The sequence below is a fragment of the Somniosus microcephalus genome, chromosome 7 (assembly GCF_052327205.1).
Source record: "Somniosus microcephalus isolate GS21.2 chromosome 7, FLI_Smic_1.0, whole genome shotgun sequence".
Classification (NCBI taxonomy): Eukaryota; Metazoa; Chordata; class Chondrichthyes; order Squaliformes; family Somniosidae; genus Somniosus; species Somniosus microcephalus.
Window position 1 is genome coordinate 273096281 of NC_140993.1, and position 23450 is coordinate 273119730.

The window sequence follows — 23450 nt, forward strand, 5'->3', positions numbered from 1 at the left end:
AGAAGGAAGCCAGTCATGGATGCAGACCCAAAACTCATTCAATTGCCCTCTCTCCATAGCCCTGTATCTTCCTTGGCTTTACCTATTCTTCCCTTATTGATGCAATGGTCTTTGCCTCCTCCCAAAGAATTTAAAATTGTAGCTTGCATACAACAGCGGATGCACCTGAAACTGCTACATGTTGATAATAGGCTTTGCCAGTCTACCGAGGGTAACGTTTCTTCCTTTGTCCAATCTACAACCACTTTGATTAGTTTATAATATTGGGCATTGGTAGACTACATTTAATCTCTTATCTTTGGTAGGTCACAGTTACAATCATTCCTCGAATTAAATTACTAACAAAGTTAATGTTTTGAGACTGGATTACAGGAAGGTAATGTTTTGAGACCTGATAACAGTCAGTAAAGCCGTTAGTTTAAAAGTCTGCAGGATGGGCCATTAGCCCAGAGACAATTGAAGCTTGTGATGAGACTAAAGACGGAGATAGGAGGGGCCCAAGCACCGTCTGTGCCTGTATGTATCATCGACGATATGATTGGGTAGGTTGGGGGGGGAGGGGGGGGAGGCGGAGACATGATTGGACAAATTCTGCTGCAAGTTCCTTTTTTGGAGGTACAACCAGGGGGCTTGGAACCACACTCAGTATAAAAGATTCAACAGCGAGCACCTGGAGGGTGAAAGAGGATGAACTGAAGAGAGAACGTGGAACAGGGCTTCACAATCTCCACCCAAGGATCAACCGAGTACTGTAATTCTCAATAGTTCCTTGCTGCTGCTCAAATACTGTAATGTATTAAATCTTACTTATATCAAATAAAAACCACCACTGTTACCAATCAACTTCAGACAATTGGAAAGAGTCCAAAAAGGGCTATACCCCATAATCCTGTATCTTCCTCTGTTCTTCCCTTATTGATGCAATGGTCTTAGCCTCAACCACTGCTTGCAACAAAGCTTTGCATGCTTTTAAGAATTCTTCATGTAACGAAATTGCTCCCAACTCTTAGTAAGTATGAATTGATTACCACCAGCTCCTCGACTAGACAAAATAGTCAGAACATTTTATAATTTTAAAAACCTTCATTAAAACTCGGCTTAACCTTCTCTGTTCCAGTACAAGTAGTTCTATTAGCTCAAGGGAAGTAGGGATGGGCAATAAATAAATGCTGGCCTTGCCAGTGACACCCATATCCCATGAACGAATAAAAAAAAAGTTCCATAGGTAATTTTTTGAAGAGGTAACAGAGTGAGTAGACAATGGTAAAGTAGTAGATGTAATTTATCTGGATTTTCAAAAGGCCTTCGATAAGGTACCCCATAATAGACCGATGAACAAGGTCAGGGAGGGGACAAGTAGCAAATGGATTGCTGGCTGGCTTCAGGACAGAAAGCAGAGAGTAGGAGTAAAGGGTAGCTATTCACAGTCGCAGAAGGTGGGTCGTGGTGTTCCACAAGGATCAGTGCTGGGACCACTGTTGTTCACAATTTACATTAACGATTTAAACTTTGGAATCAAAAGCACAATTTCTAAATTTGCAGATGACACCAAATTTTGGGGGGGGGGGGGGGGGCGGTGATAGTCAATACTGAGGAGGACTGCAACAAATTACAGGACATTAATAAACTCACAGAATGGGCATATAATTGACAAATGAAGTTCAACACAGATAAATGCGAGGTACAGGTAGACTATCCTTTATCCGAAAACCTCGGGACCAGCCGTGTTTCGGTTTTCGGAAGATTTCGGATGGTATTTTGTAAGACTGGGAAATTTGTCGGGGGTGGGTCGGCGGGGGGTCGGGGGTCGGCGTCGGGGTCAGCGGGGGGTCGTCGGCGGGGGTCGGGGTCGTGCGCCACTCTGGTCATGTCGTGCGCACGACTTACGCTGAACGAAAAAACCTTCGGTTTTTAGAGGTTTTCGGTTTTCGGAAGTTCGGATAAAAGGTAGTCTACCTGTATTACATTTTTGGTAGGAAGAATAGGGAGGTCAGTTATTACTTGGAGGGTGCGAGTCTAGGTGGGGTAGAGGAACAAAGGGATCTCGGAGTACAAATACACAAATCACTAAAAGTTGCGACACAGGTTAGCAAGGCCATAAAAAAAGCAAATCAAGCACTAGGGTTTATTTCTAGAGGGATAGAATTGAAAAGTAGGGAAGTTATGCTAAACCTGTATCGAACCTTGGTTAGACCACACAGAGAACTGCGTACAGTTCTGGTTGCCATTTACACATTATACACATTTATTACCTCTTTGCTCTTGCAGCCCAATTATAAAATCCAAACCTCTAATTTCATTTTTTAAGGCAGTTGTATTTTCAAGGAATTATGTATTTGAATCCCTTGATCCTCCACATCCTTCAGTGTTTTTCTACTGAATTTATATTCCCATTTCTTATTTTTCATACGAAAATGCATTATTTCACTTATCCACATTAAACTGTAATTGCCGCCTGTCTGTCTGTTCCACCAACCTATCTATACCTCAAAGCCTTTTACAGTCCTCCTTGCTGTTTGCCAATCCGAGTTTTGTTTCATCTACAGATTTTGATGTTGTGTTTCCTGTGCCCATGTCCAAATCATCTCCTGATACAGACAACAAAAGTAGACGCTGCAGCAATGTTCCCCTGAAGCTGTGCAGCCGCAGTGCTCTGCAGCTCCCACGCAGCAGGCTCACCAGCTTTTACAGAGGAAAAACCGCGCATGCGTGTTATTTTAAAGGGGCCGCGCACCCAACAAAAAAATTGAAGAGAACATTGCCCTGCAGTGACCCCAGGGCACAACACTCCCAAACTGCTCTCCATTCTGAGCAACACCTGTTTACCCTAAATCAAAAGCAAAATACTGCAGATGCTGGAAATCTGAAATAAAAACAGAAAATTTTGGAAATACTCAGCAGGTCAGGCAACATCTGTGGAAAGAGAAAGAGTTAATGGGGTCAATTTTCTGGCAGCCGTCGGGCGGCTTTTCATGCGGCCGGGGACCGAAAATCGCGGAAAAAGCGGGTCGGGACCCCACCCGCCTGATTCCCCGCCCCTTCTGACTTTCGGACTGCCGTTTCTCCCCGACCCGCTTCAGTCCCGGCTGCCGCTGACGGGACTGGTCGTCAGCACACTAATGATCAATAATTACCTTGTTTAAGTGGCAGCACGGTGGCATAGTGGTTAGCACTGTTGCCTCACAGCGCCAGGGACCCGGGTTCGAATCCGGCCTCGGGTGACTGTCTGTGTGGAGTTTGCACATTCTCCCCATGTTTGCGTGGGTTTCCTCCGGGTGCTCCGGTTTCCTCCCACAGTCCAAAGATGTGCGGGTTAGGTTGATTGGCTATGATAAATTGACCCTTAGTGTTAGGGGGATTTAATACGTGGGGTTACGGGGATCGGGTGGGATATGTGTCGGTGCAGGCTCGATGGGCCGAAATGGCCTCTATCTGCACTGTGGGGTTTCTGTGATTGTGTGTGAAGTCGATTTTCAGGGGCAGTTGCGATTTTGGGGCTTTTCCCTCAGCAAACACGCCTGCGGGGAACCCTGCTGATGAGACCTGGTGTGAAGCTTGCCGGCTTGCTTGTCAGCTGCAGGTCACTCGGAGAAGCTGCGATTTAAAGGGCCAGCACTTGTATGTTGAAGGACCTTGTTGCAGGTTTGGGGCTACTTCTTCAAGGCTTGGGCACAACTGTGGAAGGTTGGAGCCTCACACACTTCTCCAATGCGATCTCCTGGGAAGCCCCTCTCGCCACCCTCACTCAGCGCTTCCTCAGCGGAGGCATCTACGAGAAGCATGGGACGCCTTTTTTTCCTTCCCTTCTTGCTATTAGAGGATCTCCAGCAGCAGAGGCGGCAGCAGCAGAACCAGGAACAGCAGGATCAGCAACAGGAGGATCAGCAACAGGAGCACCAGGCTGCTGCTCACTCACCTGAAGCTGCACAGGCCAGAAGGGGCCAGCGCTTGGAAGTGGCTTGAGAGCACCTTGCTGCGCTTTAGGGGGCCATGGGGACCCGTTTCTGCACTGGCAGTCCTACTCAGAAGGACTTCCATGAAGGTCTGGTTTCTCTGTTGAACAGGTGACCAACGCTCCTCAAGAGATATCATTCTCTTATGAGCACTCACCATGTTTTCCGTACCCTGGCGAGTTATCTCCTCCATGGAGGTTGCCAACCTTTCCATGGTGATGCGTTCATGGGCCAATGACTCCACAAAGGCTCTGCTCATGGTCGCTATGGACTCCTCCATTCGCTCCACACTCGCAGCGACCCTGGAGACAAAACCTGCCAGAGACTCCTGCATCTGTGCATGGAGATCCATCACCTCTTCTCTTGCGGATGGACCCAGAGGCAGAGGGTCGAAATGCAGTGCAGCTGAGCTGAGCTGGCAGAGTCCTGCGCCCTCCGACGAGGACTCTCCACTGCTGTCCCTGTCTCCAGAATCTGCTGAGGCTCACTTGTGAGCTGTGAAACACCAGGTGACAACACCACTCTATGTCCCGAAGGTCCCCCCGAGGTGTGAGTGTCTGCGCTGGTGCTGGGTGCGTTTACTTCTGCTGACGCTGTGCCCTCAGAGGTTGGAGTTTCCTCTGAGGAGTCTGGCTGCACAGCCTCTTCCTCCTCCACAGTGAGGACGGGGGCTCTGGATGGTACTGTGGGGGAGTAAAGGAAGGAGTTAGAGGTGTAATGCCACAGTTCTTCTGGTGACTCCCAGCAAGTTGGCATCTGCTGACACCTGTATCCATGCAGCATTGGTCTCAGTGGGAGGCCTCTTCCTCCCGGAGCTAGGGAAGAGGACCTCCCTGTGGGCCCTAACCCGTCCAATAATGCCTGCAGTGAAGCCTCGTCGAATTTGAAGGCAGCTCGGGGTCTGGCATTGGCCACAGCTCCTGCAGGCTCCTCTGCCATCCTGTATGGTTCGTTTGGAAGCCTTCAGAGGATGCAGTGCTTGCTATGGACCTTGAAAGCACCACGAATGATGACATCATACTGTGGGGATTTCTGACTCGAATTGGGCAATTAGCAAGGCTTCCCACATGCTGGGAATTAATTGGCCACTTGAGGGAAAATTGCATGGAGCTGGCCGACACTTCTTTTGTGTGTGTCAGAACCCCACATTCGGGGAAACCCAACCATTTCCCACACAAGCCGAAAATCGGGGCCAGTGTTTCAGGTCGATGACCTTTCGTCAGAACTGGGGTTCTGAACTGGAATGATCATCAACCTGAAACGTTAACTTTGTTTCTCTCTCCACAGATGCTGCCTGACCTGCTGAGCATTTCCAGCATTTTCTGTTTTTATTACCCATTTACCCTAACTGTTTCCTTTCCAAACAGGTTTTTAATCTATGTTTTAACAACAAGCCTGAATTTTACTAATAAGCCTCTGTGAACTGTTACTGAATGCTTTATGAAAATCCATATATCTCCTGCATCACTGATTAAAAAAAAAACGATGTTGTCAAACATAACTTTCCTTTAACAAATACATGCTGGCTATTTTTCATTATCCCATGTCCCTCTAATTTGATTGCAACTGATGGATTTTAAAATTTGTCCACAATTAACATTAGACTAAGTGATCTACATTTAGCTGGTTTAACTTTCTCTCTGTTCTTGAACAGAGGCATTATACTAGTTACGCTCCAGTTCTTCACAATATGCGTCACTAAGCAGGTTTGAAAAATGATGGTCAAAGCATTTGCCATCTCCTCTCTGCCTTCAACAGCCATGAGTACATTTAAGTTACGCAACTTCTTTCAGAACCAATTCCTTTTCTAGTTATCTGTAACAACGTTCCACATCCTCCTCAAGTGCACTTACATTATAATTTCTACCATATTTTGCAGGAAAAAAATGCAAAATATTTATTTAATACCTTACCTTCATTCTCTGCTAGATTTTCCTTTTGATTCCTGGGCGGTCCGAAACACTGAACCTATTCTTTCACTTTTGATATTATTAAAATTATTTCCTTTTATATTATCTAAATACCTTTTTGTTCATACTCCCTTTTAGCCCCTTTAATCTCCACTTTTGTCTCCTCGTTACATTTTGTTTATATTACTCAAGAATTTCTTTAACATTGTTGACCCTAGTTTTATTATTTAAGTTTCAGGTGAGTTTTAATCTCTCTATTTATCCACAGACCTGTAACCTTTGATGCACACTTTTTGCCTTAATTGGTAAAGAAGAAAGGAAAAACAAATGTGCATTTATACAGTGGTCATCACAGCCCGAAGTGTTTCATAGCCAATGAATGACTTCTGAAGTGTAATTACTGCTGTGTATTTGATATTTTTGAGTACAAATCTATTTTGTTGTCTATTGAAGATTCTCCATTACTGATTCATTGCCCTGTTTGTCAACTTCTCTGTCCAATTAATTTGGGCCAGATCCCTTTACTCATTGAATTTCATCTTTTTCCAGTCCAGTTCAATATCCTGTGCAATTTTCATCTTGAATCTAAGTTGTGGTCGTTCTTTACAAAAAGCTCTACTTGTATTGCACTTCCCAGGTCTAAATCAAACACTGCTTCGTCCCTGGTTGAACAATAAACATGTTGATCTAGGAAGCAGTCTTTGACCACATACATAGCTTTTATCACAGTATATCTTTGAATTTATCTTGGGATATTTAAAATCACCCAATATTTTTCTCCTATTCCTCTTACCAATCTGAAATGTCTATAAATGTCCCCCTCCAACACATCTCTGGTGACCAGTAATGATTACCAAGAATAGCACCATTCCAAATCCCCTAGACTACACAATACTGTGACAGTACACTTCTTAATAATGCCACCCACCTTTTTTCCCCTTGGCTCTCCTGGAAGTGTTACGGCCAGGAACATTATGTCCCCAGTCCCAAACCGAAGCCACGTCTCTATATCATAGTTACGACATCCTTCAGGCTCCAGCAAGTGACAGTGCCCCCAGTTACTCAAGCTCAGAAGCTTTGAGCGCGAGCACAAGCGATCGGCGACATATGCTGTGCTTCCAGTCATCTGGGCACACACAGCATTTAGGGCCTTCCAAATCATGCAGGTACCACACATCACACGTTCCAGTTGTCTCTCCTCATGGTAAATCAACATTTTTTCTCTTCAATAAAACCAAATCCAACACTTCAGTGACTGAAAAGCTCATGTACCTCTGAGGCTGAGCTCCCACTGAGGTGAAACTCCACATTCTTCTGGCCCATCACATTCCACTGGTCCTTTGTTCCTCAAAACTAATCTCCAAGTTAATTTCAGTTGTAGTTTTAACTCGCCAACCATTGCAGGAAAATTAATGCCACTTGGCTAATCAATTAATGTAATAAAGAGTCAAACCAGCTCACAGGTAAGGCACGAAATAAACAGGTTTAAACAGTGCATACTATTTAACAGCTAGAATGAAAGAGTCAGAAGTACATTAAAATAAGTAAGAAAGTCAATACTCTCCACTCACTCTCGCTGAAGCTAAACTCCGTTGGGTTTAAAATATTCAACTTCTTCCTTTGACATGTTCATGCCATCCTCTTGTTAACAGAAGAGGGCGTCACGTTCAAGCTAGATTTTCCAAGCATGCATTGAAATATTCATGAGCAGCCTCCCTACGTGGGAACATGATGATAGGGATTAACCCTGTGGCAATGATGTAGAGGGAGGTGGTGTTGCTTCAGCTAAGTTCAATGTGAATCTTAAAGGCACACAACAGCATCCTTTGTAGGATCCTCGTTCTAAATTCTTCCGCCTTTGCTTACTATAGGTCACGTAGCCTTCCCTCAGTCTCGAAAATGTGGCCAAGATTAAGGAATCAACAGCATGGAAGATCACAGATATGAACTCACTTCAACAAGCTGCACTACCACATCACCCAAAGAATTAGCAACGGTATAGTATTCATGGGGCAAGTCTGCACCATTTATTTTGTACAAATAAACATAGAAACATAGAAGATAGGAGCAGGAGTAGGCCATTCAACGAGATCATGGCTGATCATCCAAACCCTAGCACCCGGTCCCTACACCGACAGCCATCCCACCCAAGCCCTATCCCCATAACCCCACGTATTTAATCCCCCCTAACACTAAGGGCCAATTTTTATCATGGCCAATCAACCTAACCCGCACATCTTTGGACTGTAGGAGGAAACCGGAGCACCCGGAGGAAACCCACGCAAACACGGGGAGAATGTGCAAACTCCACACAGACAGTCACCCGAGGCCGGATTTGAACCCGGGTCCCTGGCGCTGTGAGGCAACAGTGCTAACCACTATGCCACCGTGCTAACCACTATGCCACCAAAAAATGGTGATAACATGCCTTCAGTTCGTGTTAGAAGAATAAATGCAAATAGTGGAACTGATAAAATACTGGGAATTACTAGCAATACAGCAGATCTGAAGACATGTTGGTTGAGGTGTAAATAATGGGCGGATAGGGAGTGGAGGGAAAGAAGAGAACAAGAATAGATAAAAATCAATGACCAGGACTTTTGCCATTGAGTGGAGTTAATGTGTTAAATGTCAACAAATAGGTTCTTTTTTTTAAAAAAAAACCTTACAAAAGGTGAATACTGGTAAATAATAACCAACGGTCATTCTGAGGCAATGAAAATGCATCAAATGCAAAAAAGTGCAGGAACGTGCATTTGTGAGGTAATGAAAAGACTTGGGAAAGATCAATACATAATGAAGAAAATGAGAAACAAATCTGAAAAAAAAATCTGAAATAAAAACAGAAATACCAGACATACCCAGCAGATTTCTCAGCGCCTGAAGAGATTAGAAAAGCCAACACACGAGTGCATAGATTGTCCTAAAAACAAGCATTTGGACATGAGATTAAAAGGAAAGATGGGTCGGAGGAAAGTGATGGGGAAGAGGAGGAGGAATTGGGTTGGCTGGCATCCCAGAACTACTTGGATTTTCAGTCCTTGCTGCCGGAGACAAATGAAAATCACGACAGCGAGGAACAGAACTTATTTTTCATTTGCCTCTTTCATCCTGTTCACCAAAATTGTTGTCCTTTTGCTTTCTTGATTGTGATTGTGTATTTACTACAGCTACATCTCTTTTCTCTGCATTTGCTGCCGCCCCCCTCTCCAATTCAGTCCACATGGACTCCACTTCAGCTTTCACCATTCCTCTTTTGGATCTACTCCTGACGATTGATATGATATTCGATGCTCTTAACATCACGGCTCTTGTTGTTTCATGCAATCCACGCTCTGCCACATGCCACCACACACGCTTTGACCTCTCCCTTCAGCAACAACAGCTTCAACCAGTATCACAGCTGTCCTGATCCTCCATTCCAAGTCATCCTTTATCTCATCCGTCACTTCAATTTAAAAAAAATTCTTCCTCTCGGGTACGAAAGGACCAAAATCTCAGGCATTTGTATGTTTAAGGTGTTTTTCATTTATTATTACATTTCTTGCATTTGCAGTTTTTTTTCTGTTCTTTTTTCCAATTTTCCTGTGCCTTTTCATCACCTTACCAAGCTATCCTTTGTCTTCTCATTGCCTCACTGAATTAACCTTTACAAATTGTAGTGTATGTACCTTTAAGAGCCCCTGTGTACTGTAATACCGGTAGTGACCACTCGGGTATATAAGCCTGTATAGCGTCTTGTATCCTTTTAGTTCACCTCCAGACTTTGTTCAGTAAACACCTGTTAAACCAACTCCTGCATTCCGTGTCTCCATTAACACACGGATACAGCAGTGGCGACGAATTGGAAACGGACTTACCTGCAATTCGGCAGCACCTCAAGGAGATCGATTCCTCAGACGAAGGTCGAAGAAAAAAAAAAACTGAGTTCACCAGCTAGCCGGGCTGGTGGCAGGTACTGCACTAATCCTTCCTGGGCGGCGGGCTGGGGCTCGATCGGGTGGCTCGGCAGCGGGGCCAAGCAGCGAGTCGGAAGGCGGAGGCAAACAGAGACGGAGGGTGGAGCACTCGGGAGACGGCCGGCGCTGCAAAGCAGGTCGGCGTTTGGACCAAGCAGAGGGAGGGAAAAGTCCCAGAGAGTCCGGCGGGAACGAGTCTCCAACTATTAAAAATATCTGTGTAAATAAAAGCTGCGGAGAACAGCGTTGTCAGCAGCGGCAGGAAAGCGCGGGAGGCGCCATTTTTTCTCAGCAGGGAAGAAAGGAAAGCGTGGGAGGCGCCATTTTTGATTTTCAGGATGCCTCAGACTGGCAATATTACTGCTTTCGATAGTGATATAGAGGATTGCACCACATATGTGGAAAGAGTGGAGGTATATTGCACAGCGAATGAAGTAGAGGATGATAAAAAGGCATCGGTACTTCTAAATCTGATGGGCGCAAGGACATACGGGCTGTTACGAAACTTAATCACTCCAGCCAAACCGATGGACAAGAATTTTAAGGAGATTGTTGATACCCTACAGGAGCACTTAAACCCAACACCGCTGCTGATAGCGGAACGATTCAAATTCTTCAGGAGGAATCAGCACAAGAATGAAAGTAACGCTGATTACCTCACCGAATTAAGAAAGTTGTCAAAGCACTGCCAATTCGGGGCAGGACTGGCAGATTCTCTACGAGACAAATTCGTCTGCGGTCTCCTAAGTGAAGGAACACAGAAAAGGCTACTTTCTGAGAAAGATTTGACACTAGACAAGGCTTTCAGTGTGGCTGTATCATACGAAGCAGCAGCAAGAGGAGCTGCAGAGATACAGCAAAAGCCACAGGACTTCAGCACCCATGAAATGACACGGGGTTTCGAGAGATGTTATCGCTGCGGCAGATCCACCAGAGGGACTGCTGGTTCAAGGACAAAGCATGCAGGCAATGCGTAAAGATGGGACGCATCGCACGTGTATGCCGATCTGGAAACAAAAAATCCACTGACAGAAAAAAAATCAATAAGGAAAAGTACAGAAAGGTACAAATGATGACGGACAGTAGCTCCGAAGACCAGAAGAGCGATAGCGACTCCGGAAACAAGAGACTAAGCTGTCTCAAATTACATAATGTAATTGCCAAAGAAGATTACCAGACCATTTGGGTTACCCTCACGATAGCGGGGTCCCCAGTTAAAATGGAGCTAGATACAGGATCAGCTCTGACCGTCATAAGTCGACGGGATTACAAGCGGCTATTTCCGCATATACCTTTGAAAGACACATCCATTATCTTGAAGACATATACGGGGCAGAAAGTATACCCCAGAGGGAAAATAAAGGTGCCTGTTGTATACAACGGCAAGGAAATACAGAAGTTGTATTTATACGTTCTGCAAGATGGTGGTCCACCGCTGTTGGGACGTGAATGGATCAGGAAGATATGTTTAGACTGGCACTTCATTCAGGCACTGACGATGACCAGTAAGAAAAAAAATGATGACGTCATACCTGAACGATTAAAAGACATCTTGGCCAACGCCAAAGAAGTGTTTCAACAGGAACTAGGAACCTTGAAAGGCGTCACCGCCTCAATAAAAGTAGAAGATGCAGCAATTCCCAAGTTTTTTAAGGCAAGGCCGGTGCCATACGCAATTCGTCCAGCAGTCGAGGCAGAGCTGGAGAATTTGGAAAAGGCAGGCATGTTATCCAAGGCAGATTGGAGCGAGTGGGCAACACCCATCGTCCCGGTCATGAAGAAAACGTTGAATAATGATAAATCTGAAGAACAGAGAAAAATTCGCATCTGTGGGGACTTCAAGGTGACTGTAAACCCGGTCCTTCACACGGTACAGTATCCTCTTCCGAGGATAGAAGATATTTTCGCCTCACTCTCCGGAGGGAAACGTTTCACCAAAATTGACTTGGCACAGGCATATCTACAGATGGAGGTTGAGGAGGCCTCTAAAAAGTATCTCACGATAAACACACACAAAGGCCTGTACCAGTACAATCGACTGGTTTTCGGAGTAGCATCAGCTCCAGCTATCTGGCAAAGAGCTTTGGAGCAAGTCCTGCACGGGATTCCGGGGACTCAATGCTACCTAGACGACATCCTTCTAACAGGAGAAAACGACAACGAGCACCTTGCCAATTTGGAGCAGGTGCTCACTAGGCTGAGAGAACGGGGCCTATGAGCAAATCGCCCCAAGTGCGAATTTTTCCAGAAACAAATATCATATTCTGGCCATATAATTAACGAAGAAGGGTTGCATAAGTCACCTGATAAAATTGAAGCGGTCATAAAAGCCCCAGCACCTGAAAATGTCTCACAATTAAGGTCGTTCCTGGGATTGATAAATTACTATCATAAATTTTTACCAAACTTGTCAACTGTTCTGCACCCTCTTAACGCACTGCTACAAACGGGAGTAATTTGGAAATGGAGCGAAGACTGTAAACGTGCCTTCCATAAATGCAAAGGCTTGATCACATCCAAGGAAGTGTTGGCTCATTACAACCCATCACTGCCCATCAGACTGGCGTGCGATGCATCCCCTTACGGCGTAGGAGCGGTATTATCGCATAGATTCCCCGATGGCTCGGAGCGGCCGATAGCTTTTGCGTCACGCTCATTGAACTCAGTTGAGCGTAACTATGCCCAGATCGACAGGGAAGCACTCAGCCTGGTGTGGGGAGTGAAGAAATTCAACCATTACCTGCACGGACAAAAATTTACCTTGTTGACTGACCATCAACCCGTCTCCATATTCAACCCTAAAAAGGGCGTTCCCATTATGACAGCGCAAAGGCTACAGAGGTGGTCCCTTTTCCAAGGGGCACACCAATATGACATAGAATACAAAGGATCAAAACAGCATGGGAATGCTGACGGTTTATCACGCCTACCGTTGCCAACGGTAGAAGAGGCACCTACAGTGGACCCAGTGGAGATGTTCCACTCAACCATAGTGGAATGTCTACCAGTAACAAATTCTACCATTGAAAAGGAAACGAGAAATGACCCGACTCTCTCACGAGTCTACGATTTAACGGTGAAGGGATGGCCAGCACATGGTGAACCACTGTTGCCAGCATTCTCGCAAAGAAGAGAACAGCTGTCAGTGTGCCGAGGAACCTTGATGTGTGGATCCAGAGTGGTGATTCCACCCAAACTCCAGGATAAAGTGCTAAAGGAGCTTCACGAGGGGCATCTGGGTGGAGTGAAAATGAAGAACCTAGCCAGAGTGTTTGTGTGGTGGCCAGGTATCGATGGAGACATCGAAGAAATGACCAAGAGCTGTCTAGGATGCCAGAAGGTCCAAAACGCCCCACCACAAGCCCCTCTACATCCATGGGAGTGGCCCTCATCTCCATGGCAAAGGGTACATATCGACTTTGCTGGTCCATTTATGGACTCAATGTTCTTAATCGCGGTTGATGCACACTCCAAGTGGCCGGAGGTAATAAAGATGTCCTCCACCACCACGGAAAAAACCATCACAGTATTAAGGACCATATTTGCCAGGAATGGGCTGCCTGAACAGATCTGTTCTGATAATGGACCGCAATTTGTGTCCGAAGAATTCAGGAAGTTCTTAAAAAACAATGGGGTTAAGCACTACACGTCCGCCCCATACCATCCCGCCACCAATGGATTAGCTGAAAGGTTTGTCCAGACCTTCAAGAAGGCCATAAAGGCCATGGGTAATGAAGACATAAATCTACAGCATAAGGTAGATAACTTCTTGTTTGCGTACAGGAATGCAACACGTGGTTACAAACCAAACTCCCGCCATGATGTTTTTCAATAGAAGACTAAGATGCCGGCTGGATTTGATCAAGGCAAACATCAGAAGGGACGTAGAGAACCGGCAATTTCAAGGCATGAATGAAAGGCCAACTAGAGCCTTCCAGATAGGTCAACAAGTTTTGGCCCGGGACTACCGTACCGAGAAATGGCAGCCTGGAACTATTTGCACACGACTAGGACCGCTGATGTATACCATTGACATTGGTGAAAGCATAATAAGGCATGGCCATGCTGACCAGATCATAGAGTCATCCGAAAAGGGACAACCTACACCACAACTCTATACGCCTAATGATGAAGCAGAGATACCCATAGTATCTACCTCCGATCCGGTGATACTGGAACCAAATGAACCCGACACTGGCATTCAAGCCGAATCGACCTTGCCAAAAGAACCTACTACACCACCGAAAACTACTACACCACCGAGGCGTTATCCGGACCGAGTCAGGAAGCCTCCAGAGAGACTGACTTATAATTGATTAACTGCAGCAAATGTGTAGATTATTGTTCTTGTAAACATGTTAATTAATGATTACTTAAAATGTTATGTACTAATTATCTAAAAGGGGAGGAATTGTAGTGTATGTACCTTTAAGAGCCCCTGTGTACTGTAATACCGGTAGTGACCACTCGGGTATATAAGCCTGCATAGCGTCTTGTATCTTTTAGTTCACCTCCAGACTTTGTTCAGTAAACACCTGTTAAACCAACTCCTGCATGCCGTGTCTCCATTAACACATGGATACAACACATATCATGTTGGTTTTCATCTCTTGCAAGCTTTTCAAAAAAGCTGTTTGCTGGCCAGTTAACCCACGAGCTCCTCTGACGTATTCTTGTCCTTTACCCATTGTTCTCTTGTCCCTCCTGCCTTGATTAGTGCATTCCGATTCAGGGGCTCTTTTGTCATTTACTTTACAATTCTGCTGAGCGATGTGCACTCGGTACGTTAATAAAGTCCTTCCTCTTGACATATATTGCGAAGTTCCAGCATTTTCTGCTTTCATTTCAGACAGTATCATCCACTTCTTCAAAATATTGAAGGATAAAATACACTATTACATGTTCAATGAAATCAAGATGCTTTAAAGGAAACGGAGTTATTTTTACTTATATCAGATTAGTTTTTCATATTCCTACATTGCAGTGACTTGCACACATGCCAAGATTAATGAAAAGCACATGTGAATTTCGGTGCTAAACATTTTCTGCCCAAAGTCCTATCGACAGTACAGTCAGCTTCTTTAAACATACCATTGTAGTTTTACAGTCATAAAACATTCCACATGTCCACTTGTCAAGCTACATCCAATCAAACCAGCTTTATTGCAGATTTGTGGTTAAACCTGAAACAACACTGGACGACACAAATTCCACAGCACTGTGGAATTCAATTCGGGAGTTGATAAAATCTAACACATTTATGAACTAGATAAATGTAAATCTGGCTATTAAATACCACACACAAGAGTCAGATATTTGATGTTCACTCTTAGTGGCGCATGAGTGTCAGCCGTGGCTCAGTGGGCAGCACTCTCGCCTCGGAGTCCGAAGGTTGTGGGCACAAGTCTCACCCCTCTAGAGACTTGAGCACAAAAATCTAGGCTGACACTCCAGTGCAGTGCTGAGCGAGCGCTGCACTGACGGAGGTGCCGTCTTTCAGATGAGACGTTAAACCGAGCTGGCGGCTCAGGTGGACATAAAAGATCCCATGGCACGATTTCAAAGAAGAGCAGGGGAGTTATCCCTGATGTCCTGCCCAACATTTATCCCTCCATCAACACAACAAAAACAGATTTTCTGGTCATTATCACACTGCTGCTTGTGGGAGCTTGCTGTGCACAACTGGCTGCCGCATTTCCGATATTATAACAGTGGCTACACTTCAAAAGTGCTTCATTGGCTGTTAAGCATTTTTGGACGTCCTGAGGTTGTGAAAGGCAAGTCTCTCTTTCTTTTTATGAATTCACAACCAATAGCTATACTTGATGTCTGGTGAAGGTACCTCCTTCCACAAAGCTAAATGGGAAAAAAAAATCAAGGGCTCCTTCTTCTTTGTTAGGGGTGCCATATTGAAATGATCCATGTGCGAGGAGTTGCGTCTCAGTGTTGCACCCCTGAAGCCGAAGTGATATTCTCTACCAGCGCATGACACGACAGACTCCCCATAAACATTACCGCTCCTAAACCTTGATACTGGAGAGGTTAACAATTTTTCCTTTTGAGAAAACAACACACAGTGACAGGGTCTAACTTTACAACCACAATTCCCTGTAAAATGAGTTTCTGATCTCTCCTGAGCCATCACTGCAAGCTGCTAAATGGAGGCCAAGTACTTCCTAAAGGGAAAAGCAAACCGAGGACATATTCTCCCTCCTATTTGTGCATCTCTTAGCAGCTAATTACAAAGTAGTAGTTGCACAGGTCTGGAGAATTGCACAAGGCATGAAGAAACCTAAAAGAGGGGAGATGTAGAAAAATAATTTAAAACGCACATCTTCACTTTCCCCTCCACCTCTACCTCCATATTTTTAAATCATCAATACCAGGCAATATTCCTAGCCTTAAGGACAATATACAAACTTGTTCCGAGATCTTATCTTGCTCTGCTTCATAGCCATCGATTATGAAGTGGGAGTGTGTGGTTCGGGTTGAGTTGTCGGTCAATATTCCCCACATACTCCCTCCCTGACCATGCTCGACATCTCCTGAGAGTGCTTCAGGAGCTCACTGGTAAAGTTTTCACTACAGAGATCACGAGCTTTCTTTGAGGTCAGCGGCGATGCAACGGCCATCACCGCTGACTGCAAATTACAGGCCATTAAGATACATTTGAATAAGTAAAACAAAATTTGTATAGATTACCCGTGAGGCTACATTTGGATAACTGTCGGTTTTGGGTTACCCTACCTTCAAACAAAGGTTTTGTTACATTGGAGAACAACAAGGTTGGCCCTGGAAGTTAAGACTCCAAATTATGGGAGCACCTTGCACAGTTCAACTTGTTTTCCATGGAGAAAGGAGAGGCATGATCCAGGATGAATATTCTGGACTTTTGCTCAATAACCTTTGGGTACTAGGGAGTATTTATGCAGTATTTTCCACCAGTCGAATACATAAGCAGGGCAGATTGCACATGTTGTGTGAAATGAACAGACTTGATGGCCAAATGGCCTTTTCCATGCTTTACAGCATTAGCCATTAAGCAAACCACAACAAAAGCAAGCTTAGTGTAAGTATTCAATCAGGAATAAATCCATCAACGTGGAGGTTAGAAAGAAAACAATCCTCATACAAACACTGCATTTTATCTTGTTATGCTTTCCTTACCTCCATTATATTAACAGCTTCCTGCTTAACCTGTGTGAGAGCTCCTGTTTCATTCATATCATTTTAAAAATATGCCTCTTTCATGGATTTATTAGTTATCTTGCTTAGAAATCAATCAGCAACCTTATGTGCTGTAAGAGGATTGTGTGAAAGGTCACATTGTCTATCTAGCAATTCAAATGAAGCCGGTCCAGAAATTTCCAACTTCAATTTATTTTACTTCAAAAAGGCCTCAGGAGTAAAACCCTTGGGCGTGGCCTAGTTTGCTTTCCTTTTTAAAATGATGCAGGTGCACATTTCCAAATAAATGAAACTCTCTTTTTACCGGCACCTAAATAACCAGAAATCTCTCTTAACCGGCAAAATTCATGAGTAGGTTCAGATAAGTTTTACTTCAATATTAGTGGCCGTGTAACCGGGGTTCCTGGATCTGTGGCCGTGTAACCGGGGTTCCTGCACCTGTTGCCATGCAACAGGGACACCTGGATCTGTGGCCGTGTAACCGGGGTTCCTGCACCTGTTGACATGCAACAGGGACGCCTGCACCCGTGGCCGTGTACGGGGCTCTCGTACCTTAGTAAGTATACCTCTCTGTAATCCGGACTTTTTGATCAACCGGCACCACGCCGGTGCCGGATAAAAAAGAGTTTCCTGTACAGTTTTTTTTTTTTTAAAGTGTGCCTTTGTGAGAATTAAGCAAAGAACATTCTTGGCATTATGAAAAGATAAAAGTTTCGGCATAAACTCCTCACCCATAATCCCCAATGTGTGTAAATCAATACAGCAGCATTTACTAGAGACCGAATCAGCTATCAACTCCACGTACTGCAGGAATAAATCTTATCAACTTAGAATAAAAAACAATCCGAAACAAACATGACATTTTATCTGGTACTAGTTTTCTTACCTTCATTATATTAACAGCTTCCTGCTTAACCCGTGTGAGCTCCTGTTGCAAGTGCTTTCGTTCTTCTTCACTTGCTTCCTCTATAGCCATGATCCGCTTTTCCATCTCGTGCCTCAGCTTTTTACAACTATCTTCGGATTTCTGAGCTGTGGCCAGTGCTTTCTCAAGTTCCTCAAAGGCTGGAGAAACAAATAAAACTGAACACTAGAATCAAACCTGTTAATTTAATATGAATTTCATACAGTTCGGTCAACAAGACCCACATTCAAATGTGACAGAGGCAGAACAAATGAAAAGCTGATTACAATTCAGCAAAGCTTTTTACAGCCCCAAGCTACCCTACTCTTGGCTCACAATGTGTTAGCTTTTCAACATCAGGATGGGGCATCAAGCAACACAATTAAAACATGTTACTGTACTTCATCCACCATTGAAAGTTAAAGAGCAGCAAATTCACACGTATATTGAAATTGCTTAAGCTGCACTGTGCCAAGTTAAGTCTCATGTGGTTCAGCTGAGAAAGTGGATCAATGCAAGTACAGGAGTGAAACAATTGAACAAATATGTAAACAAGGTTACTCAAGAAGCTGCATTATTGCATCAGTTAGAACCTCCATTAGAAACCGCTGCCCCCAGCTTTGAAACACTGCAATGTTCAATTCAAAATTTAGTGCAGATTTTCGCTCAAAGATAAAAGTAATATCGATCAAGATTGCTCCTTATTTTGCAGGGTTGTTAAAGACTGATTTAACGTACATTCTCAACTCAGATCCCACTCTATCGAATTAATGACACCAGAAACCTTCTGAAACCAGCAATTATTTTGAAGTTAATGGAGGGAATAGCCAACAGCTATGTAACAAGTTGAACCTGCCCTTTTACCTTAACGCTACAAATATTTTAATTTCATGCAACTGTCATTAGAATATATGCTTGGATAGATGGCATCTAAATCAGTGAAGAGCTCAGTTTGTGCAGTTTTGAGAGACTATTCTGCTAAATTAGGAGTTTCGTACTATAACCTTGCCTTTCCTATAACACTCCCATTTATAATGTTAAATAATTCTCAATAAAGTTTCAAAAAAAATTGAATGATTTACGACATTTAATTGATGAAATAACATTAATAAATAAATTGACCCATCAATTACTTTCGGCTTTCAGAAGAACACAAGAACATAAGAATTAGGAGGAGTAGGCCACACGGCCCCTCGAGCCTGCTCCGCCATTCAATAAGATCATGGCTGATCTTCAACCTCAACTACACTTTCCCGCCCAATCCCCATATCCCTTGATTCCCTGAGAATACAAAAATCTATCTATCTCAGCCTTGAATATACTCAATGACTCAGCATCCACAGCCCTCTGGGGTAGAGAATTCCAAAGATTCACAACCCTCTGAGTGAAGAAATTCCTCCTCATCTCGATCTTAAATGGCCAGCCCCTTATCCTGAGACTATGCCCCCTAGTTCTAGACACTCCAGCATCTGCCCTGTCAATCCCCCTCAGAATCTTGTATGTTTCAATGAGATCACCTCTCATTCTTCTAAATTCCAGAGAGTATCGGCCCAATCTACACAATCTCTTCTCATAGGACAGCCCTCTCATCTCAGGGATCAATCTAGTGCACTGCCTCTAAGGCAAGTATATCCTTTCTCAGATAAGATCAAAACAGTACTCCAGGTGTGGTCTCACCAAAGCCCTGTACACTTGTAGTAAGACTTCCTTACTCTTGTACTCCAATCCCTTGCAATAAAGGCCAACATGCCATCCGCCTTCCTAATTGCTTGCTGTACCTGCATGCTGTCTTTAGATTTCCTGTACGAGCACACCCAAATCTCTCTGAACACCAACATTTAATCGTTCTCACCATTTAAAAAATATTCTGTTTTTCTATTCTTCCTACCAAAGTGAATAACCTCACATTTCCCCACATTATACTCCATCTGCCACCTTACTGCCCACTCACTCAGTCTGTCTATATCCCTTTGCAGACTCTGTGTCCTCCTCACAGATTACTTTCCCACCTAGCTTTGTATCGTCAGCAAGCTTGGATACATTACACTTGGTCCCTTCATCCAAGTCATTAATATAGATTGTAAATAGCTGAGGCCCAAGCACTGATCCTTGCGGCACCCCACTGGTTACAGCCTGCCAACTAGAAAATGACCCATTTATCCCTACTCTCTGTTTTGGATAGTTTACCAGTGTAGTCAGACTATGGATTAAGAGAAAACCAAAAGAACCATTTACCAACAAATCAATCAATATAAATTACCAACCATTAGCCTTCTTTGCTCTTCAAGATAATTAAGAAAAGGACAAGTTACGGAATGACAGAAGCAGTGAGCCTTTAACGTGGTATGAGGATTGATGTCAGAATGCTGCTTCAGTACTTCTACCCTCATACACATCCCTGCTGTACACGGTCATTAACATCCCCAGGAAGAGAGGGGACATATGCTGAAGTGCTGCAAATAACATGGTAAAATCGGTTCTGAACAATGTTAATTAACTCGTTCAATAAGTCTTGGGAATAAAAGGGACAAGGGACGTTTTCTAAAAATTTTTGTTGAACATTTTTGAGGAATACAAAAAAAAATTAAACACAGCAAATAAAAGTACTGCAGATATTGACATTCCTATCCAGATTCTACAACGCGCGCTGCAATGATTAATGAATTACAATATTTGACCATTCCAATGTGGTCCTGGGTGACCTCCCATCCTTCGTAAACTTCAGCTCACCCAAAACACTATACCCGTATTGTATCGCGCACCAAATCGTGCTTGGCCATCACACCTGTATTTGGTGATGTACATTGTTTCCGAATCTCACCATGACTCAAATTTAAAATGCTCATCCTTGTGTTTAAATCCCTTCATCGATTTACCTCTCTCTATTGCTAAACTTCTCCAAGGTAACAACTCCCCCTAGCAAAAAAAAGTCTATTCATCGGAGTCTAGCCTTTTCTGCATCCCCCTCTTCCTCCAGTCACTGGCGCCTGTTCCTTCAGCCGCCTACGTCCCATGCTCAGGAATTTCCTCCCAAATCTGTCTGCCGCTTCACCTCCCTTTAAAGCCCTTCTTAAAATCCAGCTCTCTGACCAAGCTTTTGGTCATCCCTCCTAATATCTCCCTTTTTTACTACAAGTTAACTGCTATTTTAAACCACCATTACCCATCCCGCAACCCCTGTGCCTGCTCTTTGCTACTCTCACTGAGTTGCTGGATCACTTCTCAAATCTCGCTTCCAAATTCCTGGACTTCTCTGGACATCAAGACTATGCTTCTGCACTAGACGACACCCCAAGACTCATATGCTGTGTCTCTGATTTTCTGCTACAATTTGGGTCAGCTACAGCCCTTCCCCTACCACTGTTCTCTTTATTTCTTATTCGTTCATGAGATGTGGGCATCGCTGGCAAGGCCAGCATTTATTGCCCATCCCTAATTGCCCTTGAGAAGGTGGTGGTGAGCCGCCTTCTTGAACCGCTGCAGTCCGTGTGGTGAAGGTACTCCCACAGTGCTGTTAGGGAGGGAGTTCCAGGATTTTGACCCAGCGACGATGAAGGATCGGCGATATACTTCCAAGTCAGGATGGTGCGTGACTTGGAGGGGAACTTGGGAGGTGGTGGTGTTCCCATGTACCTGCTGCCCTTGTCCTTCTAGGTGGAAGAGGTCGCGGGTTTGGGAGGTGCTGCCGAAGAAGTCTTAGTGAGTTGCTGCAGTGCATCTTGTAGACGGTACACACTGCAGCCACGGTGCGCCGGTGGTGGAGGGAGTGACTGTTTTAGGTGGTAGATGGGGTGCCAATCAAGCGGGTGCTTTGTCCTGGATGGTGCCGAGCTTCTCAAGTGTTGTTGGGGCTGCACTCATCCAGGCAAGTGGAGAGTATTCCATCACACTCCTGCCTTGTAAATGGTGGAAAGGCTTTGGGGAGTCAGGAGGTGAGACACTTGCCACAGAATACCCAGTCTCTGACCTGCTCTTGTGGCTGGTCCAGTTAAGTTTCTGGTCAATGGTGACCCCCAGGGTATTGATAGTGGGGGATTCAGCTATGGTAATGCCGTTGAGCCTGTGACTGGCTGACTCGTTCTTCTGGCTTTTCAGTTTTGTTGGTTTCTGGCTAGTGATTTACATTTCTCTGCCGCTTCTGATCTACAGTGACCAACAATGTCGCCATCATCTTTCTGCCCCGCAACCTGGATCCTCATTCCCATGGACAAAAGCTCCATCCTCCAATTCTCCAGCTTTCAAATAGCTTCTGGATTTCACTTGCCCGCTGCACCTATCGCCGAACTTGGACAACAGTTCGTTGATGTTGACTCCACCCTACCTACGTCAACTTTATCCTGCCACGGGAATCCATCCTATTGTCTCCTATCTATTCCCTGTTACCAGCAGGAAATATGTATCTGAATGACTGCTATATAACCAGGCTTATAAAACTTGAGTTTCCCCCGTGAGCTCTACCTCACCACCACTTCTCTCGATCTCTGAATTGTCAGACTGCTTGTCTGACATCCAATACTGGATAAGCAGAAATTTCCTCCAGCTAAATATTGGGAAGACCAAAGCCATTGTCTTCGGTCCCCACCACAAACTCCATTCCTTAGCCACCGACTCCATCCCTCTCCCCAGCATCTGTCTGAGGCTGAACCAAACTGTTAGCAATCTGAAATGAGCTTCCAACAATGTACCCGTGCCATAATTAATACCGCCTCCACACCTGCCTCAGCTCATCCGCTGCTGAAACCCTCATCCATGCCTTTGTTACCTCCAGACTTAACTATTCCAACACACGCCTGGCTGGTCTCCCACGTTCTACCCTACGTAAACTTGAGGTCATCCAAAACTCGGCTGCTCGTGGCCTAGCTCGCACCAAGTCCCGTTCACCCATCACCACTGTGCTCGCTGACTTGCATTGGCTCCCATTTAAGCAACGCCTCGATTTTAATATTCTCATCCTTGTTTTCAAATCCATCCATGGCCTCGCCCCCTCCCTATCTCTGTAATCTCCTTCAGCCCCACAACCCCCCCGCCTGAGATATCTGCGCTCCTCTAATTCTGGCCTCTTGAACATCCCTGATTGTAATCGCTCTGGAATGCCATCCCTAAACCTCTCTACCTCTCTTTCCTCCTTTGAGACTCTCCCTAAAACCTACCTCTTTGACCAAGATCTGCCCTAATTTCACCTTGTGACTCGGTGTCAAATTTTGTTTGCTGACGCTCCTGTGAAGCACCTTGGGACGTTTTGCTACGTTAAAGGTTTATAAATTAAAGTTGTTTTCTTTTTTTGTTCAATGCTCATTTCTTTCTCATGCCTCTGTGAAATGTCTTGGGACTTTTTCTTCAGAACCGTAAAAGTTCCATCCAATACACCAAAACCTACAAAACCTCATTTAAGCAACTGCAGAGTTTAGTAAAAGGCTGCCCAAAAATCCTTTTAAGATGGATTCCGAGAGAGCAATAAACACAATAGCCCCATACTGCTGCCAAATATTAGTTCAAGGGGAAATGAAAGATTCAAGTACTATTCACCACTTTGTTC

General features: G+C 44.5%; 1 protein-coding gene across 10 annotated transcripts in view; it reads right to left on the minus strand.

The window, feature by feature from the left end:
• The window catches only part of golga4 (golgin A4), a 210126-nt gene that overhangs the window by 90252 nt on the left and 96424 nt on the right, over positions 1-23450 (minus strand). For all 10 annotated transcript variants that reach the window (XM_085993786.1, XM_085993790.1, XM_085993783.1 and 7 more), the window contains one exon: positions 17897-18075. In XM_085993786.1, the coding sequence (XP_085849912.1) occupies positions 17897-18075 (179 nt within the window). The remainder of the gene's footprint in view (positions 1-17896; positions 18076-23450) is intronic.